The 10566-nt window shown below is 44.8% G+C and overlaps 1 protein-coding gene across 1 annotated transcript; it reads left to right on the forward strand.

Moving 5' to 3' along the window:
* The first annotated feature begins 6463 nt into the window (after positions 1-6463).
* Positions 6464-8464, forward strand: LOC139780864 (uncharacterized). Its single transcript, XM_071719576.1, has 2 exons — positions 6464-6531; positions 7891-8464. Exons 1-2 carry the CDS (start codon positions 6464-6466, stop codon positions 8462-8464), a joined length of 642 nt encoding a protein of 213 aa, XP_071575677.1.
* The last annotated feature ends 2102 nt before the right edge of the window (positions 8465-10566 follow it).

The raw sequence follows: 10566 nt of genomic DNA on the forward strand, positions 1-10566 counted from the left end.
GTATTCGCTTGTTCTTCTTCTTTTTCTTCGTTTTCAAACCCATACCGAGTTTCGTTTTAGCCTTCATGGCCGCCCAGACGGCTGTAGCTGCAGCTCTCTCTCCGAGAGTCGAATCGTTCGCGGTGACACGTTTTCGCGCTTTCGCGGCGAGTATATTGTCTGCCACGTGTCGTTCTGCGAGATCGTTGCTACGCGAGTAGGCTATGTCGTGCTCGCGACACGCTGCGTCCAATGGATTAATACCCCGATCACCTCTTGCCAATCGTGTTTCTAAATAAGTTCCCGGACCGCAAAATTGATAGCCGGGGATATGTAATTCGATCGGAAGCGCGTTTATCGCACGATTCAACAGACCTCGACCTATCTTCGACGGCATTTGCCGCAGTTTTTTATCAACGGCGGCGGACCGTCGGTGTGCGTTTGCTGACACGACAAATTATAATGTATTAAACAGCGACGGTATTGCTGAACCTCCGAATCTGCCTTGATATGTTCGGGAAGCTTATCCCACAAATAATCTATATGATTATAAAACTGCCGTAGTAGAATGACCTTTGGTATATACTTTAACTGCTCGGCGGTTAAATCGTAAATATCGCTGTTATCCGACACGAGCAAAAACATTTTAAAGACTGAGCATCTCAGCTCTACGCGCCTCTATAAATAGGCCAGCTTTCTCGATACTGTTTTTCATTCGTTGTGGAGGGGAGGTAAAATGCGGTTCGTACGACAATCGCGGACGATCAAAGTAACAAACTTTGACGATAGGATACAGTTAACGAAAGAGGTACGCAAACATGGAGACATGCTACCGATTTCTATACGCGGTATCATCTGCGGTCCGTCGAATTGCGGCAAGACAAACGTCTTGATAAGCTTGCTGGAAAGTCCGCACGGTGTACGTTTCGAGAACGTGTATGTGTACTCGAAATCGTTGCAACAGCCGAAATATCAATATTTGGAGAATATACTAACACCGATAGAAGAGATTGGCTACTTTACGTTCTCGAATAACAGCGACGTCATTCCACCGAGCGAGGCGCTCCCGAATTCTATTTTTATCTTTGATGACGTGGCATGCGACAAGCAGGATACAATAAGAGAATACTTTGCAATGGGCCGGCACGCGGACGTTGACTCCTTCTATCTTTGTCAGACGTATGCAAAGATACCGAAGCATCTTATACGCGACAACGCGAATTTATTGATTCTGTTTAAACAGGATGGTACCAATCTGAAACACATATTCAACGATCACGTAAACACAGATATGTCATACGATGATTTCAGCAAATTGTGTCATACATGTTGGCAACAAAAGTATGGATTCGTGGTGATAGACAAGGACAGCGCGATTTCGAATGGTCGATACAGAAAAGAATTTAACGACTTTGCGATACCGAAACGTGGTTAGTTGTTGTCGACGCGCCGATTGAACAACGTTATCGCAACATGGACAGCAGCGAGGAGATTAGAGAGCGCGAGAGGATAGCAAATCAAATTGCGAAAACGAGCGATTCGATTCTCAAAAAGTATCACGCCTTGAAAACTGGTAAAATGGAGAAAGATATCGCGTTGGAGAGACACTTTAAGCCCATCATCGAGCCTCTAAGGCAGATTGCCGAAAACACCGTTGGCAAAGAATCTGACGTGTCAAAGATTGAGAATGAAACGGCGTGGGAAGACGAAGAGCCAAAGTTCAAACGAAAACGACCAAACGCCTCGTTTAACGACTCTGTAATGGCTTCAACTCCGGTTACGTTGAAACGATCGATAAATGTGCCATCTAATTTGAGCGAAATAACCAAAATTTTACATCGCGTTGCCAATCCTGACGTGTATCTCGTTGAAAAAGTTTTACGCAAAAGGGGAGATGAGGTTTATGTAAAGTGGTTAGGATTTGATAATTCACACAATTTATGGATACACAAGAATAATGTATTGTAAAAATTTATTACAATATAAAAACATATTATACATACAAATGAGTCATTTATTTTCATACATATCTAAATGTATTTACAATGGTATTTTATAATGCCCCCATGGCAGCGTCTCGGTAGAACCGGGTATAATGTATCGTTTATCATCGTACGGACTTAGAGCTATTTTCGTTTCGGACACGGTGTATACCTCGTGCTGTTTGGATCTTATGCAGGCTTGCTGTCGCGTCATTTCAATTTCGTCGCGCAGACACCGCGTGTAATCGTCGAACGTTATCGACCTGGCTACGACGTTACTCTTAACACTTTTAGCTTTTTTCGTATCTTTCTTACCGTCTACTCGCAAGGCGTACATCTTTGCTCTAAGCCCGACGAATTCGGTCATTATCGCACCGTTATTTTCGTCTTTCATTAAGCCCGGAACTTTTTTATTGGCGAGTGGGATACCGTACGCATTATCGACCGCGTAATCGCTAGTGTCAAATCTAATAATGTGGCGCTTCATGGTGTTATACACATCTTCGCACTCGATGTGATAAATGAGACTGTCCGTATCGGTGTACGTGACTTTACACTTGTCGCGATACAACGGTAACATGTACTCGTGATGAAATTCGTACAAACATGTCTTGGATATATCGAGGATGCACATACCCACGTAGATTGGTTTGTCGAACTTCACCTCGAGTTTTCGCATTTCTATTGCTACTAAATTCTCCGAAAAGACGCTTCGGCTATGAAAATTTGGTTTCGCGATCAATGCCTCCGCGCCGTATCTACCCTCCCAATGAGTCACGAGTCGCACGTCAACGTGATTGCGCACATTCTCCATGGTTTTGCCAAACACAGCGTTGTTCATCAATTTGTATAAATTTTTCTCGAAATCATTTTTGGCCAATGTTCTAAATTTCGTATTTAGTTCTATATAATCGCGAAGCCATGGAGATTGCGCGAATTTCAATATGCGGTGAATCTTTGATATACGGAGACCGTGACGAGTGCACTGCTGCAGGTTGCGATAATGTATGACATAACGTTTCTTATCGTATAATGTTGCGAGGAGCTTGTCCTGCCGCTTACCGGGTGGTTTATCGGACAAAACGGTAGGTCAGTGTGCGCGTCGTGAAGATGTTGCGGATATTCCAAGTCGACTTCGAGAATGTAGCCTATCGTGGAATCCACCGCAACATCCATAACATTAAAATCGGTTACGTCGTCGACCCATTAAAAATCTGCGTAAGGCAATGGTTGACACATTGCCCAGCCGTATAAGTTGTTTACGTCAAAATACATCAGATATGACGACGGTTTCGATGGATCGTACAACTGCTTGTACTTGTTGTTGGCCAGCGCGTATCTGTTTGAACATTGACTCAAATGTTCAACATAGCGTCCCACGTGAAACCTGGTAGAGTATAATAATACGCCGGATCGAGTCCATAACTCGCGACGCAGCTATCGCGAAAATTTTCAAAGATATCGGCCAACAGCAAGACATCGGTTTTGAGATATAAATCGCTGTAGTCACCGAGCGTTCGAATGGAGAACCGCTGCCAGACGTTGACGGCGTGCGCGTAATCGCTCTCGGATACGGTGTCACCTGTCAATGAACTATAAAACGAGTCGCGCGGTGGTAAACACGAGTCCTCCAACTTTTCGACGCAGTCAATGTACTCATACGGAAATACGCCTTTTCGTGTCAGCAAATCAAAATTTTCTGCGGATATTTTACAAAATTCGCGTTGCAATATTCGCAGTTTATCCTTGCTGAGATAAGATGCCAATTTGTCGAGACTAGCGGTGAGAAACTTGTATGAATCGATAAATCGCAATTTGACGCAAGTTTTCTTATCTTTATCTTCGGTGCTTTTAACGTTTTTCCTAAATGAAATGTATTTCTCTTTTGTGATTGGGAGTAAGTCTACATGTCCTTCGTACGCTGTTGCTATTTCCGTTATAATAAAATGCGCGTCGTAGCCAGATAAATTATGAAAAACTATGGGAATGCAATGCGAATCTTTGTAGTTCAGATTACAGTTTGAGTGCGCGGGACCTCTGTACTGACCGGTCAGATGACAATGATCGCGTACTCGCACGTCGTCTGGCTCGAACGGTTTTTCGCACACGTGACAGTGCGTTGCGCTGTTAAACTTTTCCCACTCGTCTCGCGTGAAATCCGCCATGGGTATATTAGTGGACAAGATTGTCTTTACGTCGTGAGCTAAACGTCTTAGCTCCTCGGCGAACCACGCGACGCAATCCTTATCGCGACGAAACCGATACATTGATAACGAGTCGTCATACGAGCAACGCACGTAGTACCCTATACTAAACACGCGATGATGTTGATATGTGTACCTGGACGATTCCGGATCCGCTTCCATCTTCTCCAGGGTACATTCCAGGTCGGCGTATACGATAAACGGAACTCGTTCCTTCCTGTTGTAATTCTTAAAAGCCAACCACTTGTCGTTATAGCTCGGTAACTTGATCGCGCAGTCGTTCATCTCCTGACAGTCGACGGTGTGGGCTTCCAATTTCTCGCTGGAGCTGAAGTAGTGCAAACATCTGTAAATAAAGAAATTTTTTTATATCTTTTACGTAAAAATTATTTTTATTAGTTATTAGAATGTATACTCACCGATCGCAAAAGTATTTCCTGTGCTCTTTTTTACTCAATTGCGAGCTCACGAGGAGGGACAGGTTCTTGATCCATGCAAAATGTCCCACGTTGTCGTCATGCACGTACAGCAGATTTACATGTCTGTTCATCTTTCGACCAGTAACCCGTATTGGCAGGATAGCAAGTTCCTTGTTTTTTTTCTCGATGCCGTACACGTTGATGGAGATGTCGTTGTGATCTTCAAAATTTTTAATTTGATCCAACGTCATTGGAAATTTAATGTTTGTAAGATTTAGCACCGACGTGTAATGAGGATACGACGATTGCAGATCTGCATGTCTTTGGGCTGGATGCAGAGCAGCCGTCACTGACCATGCGAAACACGCATTGTTCATTGATCGCACGTTTATCACCGCTCTCTTCATTTTAATTTCTCGCGGTATTTCCACAAAACACCCCGCGTGCAATGGATTATATTTGTTCATGTTAACAGTCAAATTAAGACGCGACAACGCCCATCCGCTATCACGTTCCTGGAATTCCTCCAGCGATGTTAGGGTAGGCTCGATTATGTGTCGCTTGTACCACTCACACAGATCGGACTCACGAAAAAGTTCATAGTTTCTCGTAGCGATACTTTTATTCGCGCGTTTGTCGCCCGCAACAAATTCACCATTAAACATTGTGTTTATTTTTACATTGTCATGTCGTTGCATGACGTTCCGCACACGATCGAGTACAATGTCTCTCGCATCTTTGAGAAATTGATGAGGTTCGATGTGTTTGGAATTTATTACCACACCAGTCAGTATACGACTTTCAAAGGCCGTATTTATCTCGCGCCATCTGAGTCCTGTCTCACTCGCACTGTATCCTGCACCCACATGCACAAAACGTTGACGTACCGAGTCTTTCAGACCTTCGAGTCGTGCGATACAGGCGACCAACGACTGTTTGAGACCGATCGATGACTGTTTAGGATCGATCGATAATCGCGGCCGTTTAATTCGGCTTTGTTCTTCCAACGATTTGATAAACTCATCGCATCGTTGCTCCCACGCGGCAAAGTCTTCCCTCGAATTTAAAAGGGTGGATTGGTCCAACAACTCTTGCTCCATGTTATTACACGATCCTCTTTCTGACACAATTTGTTGCACTCGCGACTTCCAGTCCTCGACTGCTGAGCGTATCCCCCAGATTCGTCAATTTATATTCTACTAATGATGCATCGTTTGCTTTTTTACCATATCTAATTTCATCTCAGCATCCGTACATTTGCGCCTTCCAAAAAAATGCAAAATTTGCAATTTTGCACGTGTGTGATGAAATCATTGCGAGGCACGTATGTTCTTGAAAACGATATCGCGCCATTGACTTTCGGTGATTTGATCTGTATCAATGCAGCAGCCGTACATCGGCGCTATTTGCAAAATTTGCAGTTTTGCACGTGTCCGATGAAATCATCGCGAGACATGTATGTTCTTGAAAACGGTATTGCTCCATTGACTTATGCGAAATTGCAAAATTTGCAGTTTTGCACGTGTTCGATAAAATCATCGCGAGACACGTATGTTCTTGAAAACGATGTCGCTTCATTTACTTATGCGAAATTGCAAAATTTGCAGTTTTGCACGTGTTCGATAAAATCATCGCGAGACACGTATGCTCTTGAAAAAAAATCATATTTGATGCCCGATGAGGTGATCTCATCACGAATGTTCTTGACAAAGATATCACATTTAACATATATGTGGTGGTGGTCACCATGCAGCAGCCGTACATTGGCGCTATTTGCAAGATTCGCATTTTTTGTATGTATAAATAGTCTACAAGGATTCTAGAGCGCAGTCAAGAGTTTGATACGGTTCGAGTACGTCGCAAACAGCCTCCAGTTACGATGAACACTCACGGTGCAAACTACTACGTTCCGATTCAGGATAAAACGTGCGAGAAACAGCACAATGAGTAAGTACCGCTAATTTTCGTATATACTTGTGCAAAAAAACTTTTATAAACATAATTGTATTGGGTGTACAACTTAATTCGGTCCGTTTTTTTGCTTGAAAAACGCATTTATTTGAACGATAAAATGAATTAATACCTTATTCAAAGTACTGTCCATCGCTAGCCACTACTTTTTCCCATCTTTCTGGCAATTTATGGATTCCGTCGCGGAAGAAGCGTTCATCTTTTGAAGCCAAGAATGAATCGAGCCAATTTTTGATACCCTGTTTTGAAGTGAAGCGTATTCCAGTCAAAGCGTTCTGCATCGATCGAAACAAATGGTAGTCGGAAGGGGCAAGGTCTGGGCTATAAGGCGGGTGAGCCAGAACTTCCCATCCGATATTTTCCAAATAGTTTTTAACCGGAACAGCAACATGAGGCCGAGCGTTGTCATGGTGAAAGATTATGGATTCGTGTCTGGTCACATATTCTGGACGTTTTTCGGCTATAGCTCGCTTTAAACGGATCAATTGTTGCCTGTAGAAGTCTCCCGTGATGGTTTGACCAGGTTTCAGCAGCTCATAGTGGATCACACCCTTCTGATCCCACCAAATACAGAGCATTACCTTGGCACCATGGATATTCGGCTTCGGCGTTGATGTTCCCGGTTGGCCGGGCTTTACATACGATTTTTTACGTTTCGGGTTGTCGTAGTGAATCCATTTTTCGTCCCCGGTAATGATTCGATGCAGAAAATACTTCTTTTTGTACCGTTCAAGCAACATTTCGGACATGCAAAATCGTCGTTCAATATCTCTCGGTTTCAATTCATATGGGACCCAATTTCCTTGCTTTTGGATGTATCCCGCGGCTTTGAGTCGTTTCGAAATAGCTTGTTGAGTAACTTCCAATGTTTTTGCGAGCTCTTCTTGCGTTTGACACGAATCTTGATCGAGTAATGTTTTTAATTCTTCATCTTCAAACTTTTTCGGTTGACCCGAACGCTCTTTGTCTTCAACACTAAAATCACCACTTTTAAATCGTCGAAACCATTCTCTGCAAGATTTATCCGATGGTGCAGATTCACCATACACTTCCACAAGCATTCGATGCGCTTCAGCTGCACTTTTCTTCCAATTGAAACAGAATATCAAAACTTCCCGCAAATGGTGCTTATTTGGAACGAAACTCGACATTTTCAACGCAGTAAAAATTAAACTTGTTGTGCAAAACTCAAAGGCTTGTAAACAATATTTGGTTAACAGATGTTGACACTTCACGATACAGCAAAAATCAGCTGTCGCCGTCAACCATTTATAACACCTAGAGCCATCTTTTGAAAACGGACCGAACTAAGTTGTACACCCAATATTTTTTCAGTTTTAATAAACCCCGCTACACGCCTCGTATTTTGGGAAGGAGATTTGCCTTGACATCGACAGCATATAAATTTTTGGATGTTGGAATCAACGCGGGACCTATGTCCTCTGTGGATATACTTATTGGCGATAACCGAGGCAATCGGATAATTCTGCCTCATGCAACGTGGGTGACATTCATCGAAAAACGTGCAGATATTCAGCGATTCGTGCAATCACCGGCGCCATCATCGCTAGCGTTTCGAGATCTGGAACTCGTTAAAATACATGACGCAGATATTGTAAAATTGACATCGTGCGCCACCAGCTTGTACATGAAACCGTCAACCGTACTCTTCCTGTTCGAACTAGAACATTGCGTCGAGAATGTGTATTTTCAACTATGCCAAAATGTTCATGGCGTAAGTGAAAAATTTAAACAATTTGTAACCATTTTACGCCAAAATTGTATCGCCGATAAATGTAATGCAGTTAGAATCTTGCGTGAATTTTATGATAAAAATTCGATTATTGATTGTGAACTGTTGGCGTATGCTGCAGATAATATTATACACGATGCATTATATGAGAAATAAATGTATATTAAAATGCATATCACTGTATCTAAAATTATCTTTCCTTCTGTCTACCGATCCCTTGTCCACCGTCAGCGGTTTAGAATTACAGAGCGGTAACTCTCGATAAGAATGCGCGTGCCGCATTCGTCGCGCGATCATTAAACGTTTTCTCATCTGTCTCGTATATATTATTAAATATTCTTCCTCTTATTTCCAATAAATAAATCACTTAAAATAATATAAAAAATGATCTAACTATAATGGGTGACGGGAGCGAGAAGACCGTGCGCGAGGGAGAGAGATGCGCGCGAACGGGGGGAGAGAGACCGCGCGATCGAGAAGACGCGCGCGAACGGGGGAGAGAGACCGCGCGAACGAGAAGACGCGCGCGAACGGGGGACGGGGGCGCGAGAGAACATCTACGAGGGGGAGATAACGCGAGCGGGAGCGTGCCGTGTGACGTCACGCGGACCGACGCGGCCATTGCACGCGGACTCCGCGGCGCGGCGAAAACGCGGTACCCCCCTCCCCCTCTCCGCGGCGCCCGAAAACGCGGTACCCCCCTCCCTCTCCCCGCGGCGCCCGAAAACGCGGTACCCCCCTCCCCCGCGGTATACCCCCCCCCGCCCCTCACCCCCCCTCGAGCACCACCACTACGGTTAAAACCGGCCTAGCTTACCTACTTTCCAGCAGCGATCCAACGTTGTTCGGTTTGTTAAAGTTTACTCTGAAAGCGCACTTGATCTCGCTCTTCATTGTATTTGCGCGGAGCACTATCGGGTATTCCGCGGCCTCGTCTTCGTAGCCGTTCGCGCGAATGGTCTCCTCTCGCGCGATATTCGCGACCGACGTACGATCATCGTTGGAACGAACCACGTGTCGCGGGCGTTTCCATGTAATTTCGCGTTTCAAAAACTCATGTATGACTCGTATCTCGTACGCTCCCTCGGGAATCGTAATTTCCGTGTCATCCTCGTCGAAATAAAATTTATTATTCGAAGAATTCACGTTCGGAATAGTGTGATAAGTCTCAAAACACGTTAGACCGAGCTCGTAGTCACCGTCGCTCAGATCCACGGCGGGAAAATAGTGCACCGCGAGGAAGCTGCTCTTCCCGGTCAGCGTGAACGTTATAGACATGTCGGCGGAAACCGTTAACGAATACTGAGGCTGCGGTCCACTTGACGCTACAAATGCTTCGAAGCGTTCTTCTTCTCCTTCTTTCTTTATTGAAAGAAAGGAGAAGAGGAATGCTTCGAAGCATTTGTAGCATCAAGTGGACCGCAGCCTGAGTCACCACGGCGCACCGTCAGGCTTTAAATTAGCGCCGATTGTCGTCGATCGTCCAGAGAAATCGCAGGCACAATTGTCCACAGATGCTCTGATCGTATCGCTGATCAGACGTGCGATTGTACTCAATCTTCGTCACGCTCGGTCCGAAATATCGCACCAATTCTTTCGGTGGTCGAAGATTGCCGAAACTGTCGAAATTATGACTCGATCTTCCCTCTTTGCGTACGCTACCCAATGAGTACCGTGACCCGCTGCATCGTCCAAATTCACGATACCGCTCTCGTTTCGACGTACACCGCCGATCGGTAACGAATCACGCATGAAAACACCTCTGAAGAACGGTACGCGCATGCGCCTTGCCAGTCGATTCAATTGTACGTTAGTCGTAATACCCGCGGGCATATTTAACGTCTTTTTTGACGTTTTTATTTTTTTATTTTCGACGCTACTCCTCGCCCGCGTTTGTACGGGCCGAGATACAACTCTTGACCATATTTGTACGGAGCGAGATAAAGTCTGCGATCTTCCACGGCGCGATTGTGAAGTTGCGTCTCTTCCAGCTGACGCCGCGCGGCTTTGCTAGCGTTCACCGCCGTTGTAATTCCGGCCGCTCCGCCGGCCAGAGAACCGAGAACTCCCAACAGCGGTAGAATCGGCAATACACCGCCTCGTTTTGCCGTCGGAAGTATCCGTTTTTTCGTCAACCTTTTCCTCGTTTTTGTTTTCTTTGTTCTCAAACCCATTCCGAGCTTTCGCTTGGCATTCATAGTCACCCAGACGGCTGAAGCGGCAGCTTTCTCTCTGAGAGTCGAATCTCTCGCGGTAAT

The sequence above is a fragment of the Temnothorax nylanderi genome, unplaced genomic scaffold (genome assembly GCF_030848795.1).
Source record: "Temnothorax nylanderi isolate EJ_2023f unplaced genomic scaffold, tnyl_v1.0 TNYL_tig0301_pilon, whole genome shotgun sequence".
Taxonomy (NCBI): domain Eukaryota; kingdom Metazoa; phylum Arthropoda; class Insecta; order Hymenoptera; family Formicidae; genus Temnothorax; species Temnothorax nylanderi.

Coding starts and splice junctions, on each gene's coding strand:
- LOC139780864 (XM_071719576.1), top strand. CDS start 6,464: ATGAACACTCACGGTGCAAACTACTACGTTCCGATTCAGGATAAAACG. Junction 6,532..7,890: donor TGCGAGAAACAGCACAATGA/GTAAGTACCGCT, acceptor ATATTTTTTCAG/TTTTAATAAACCCCGCTACA.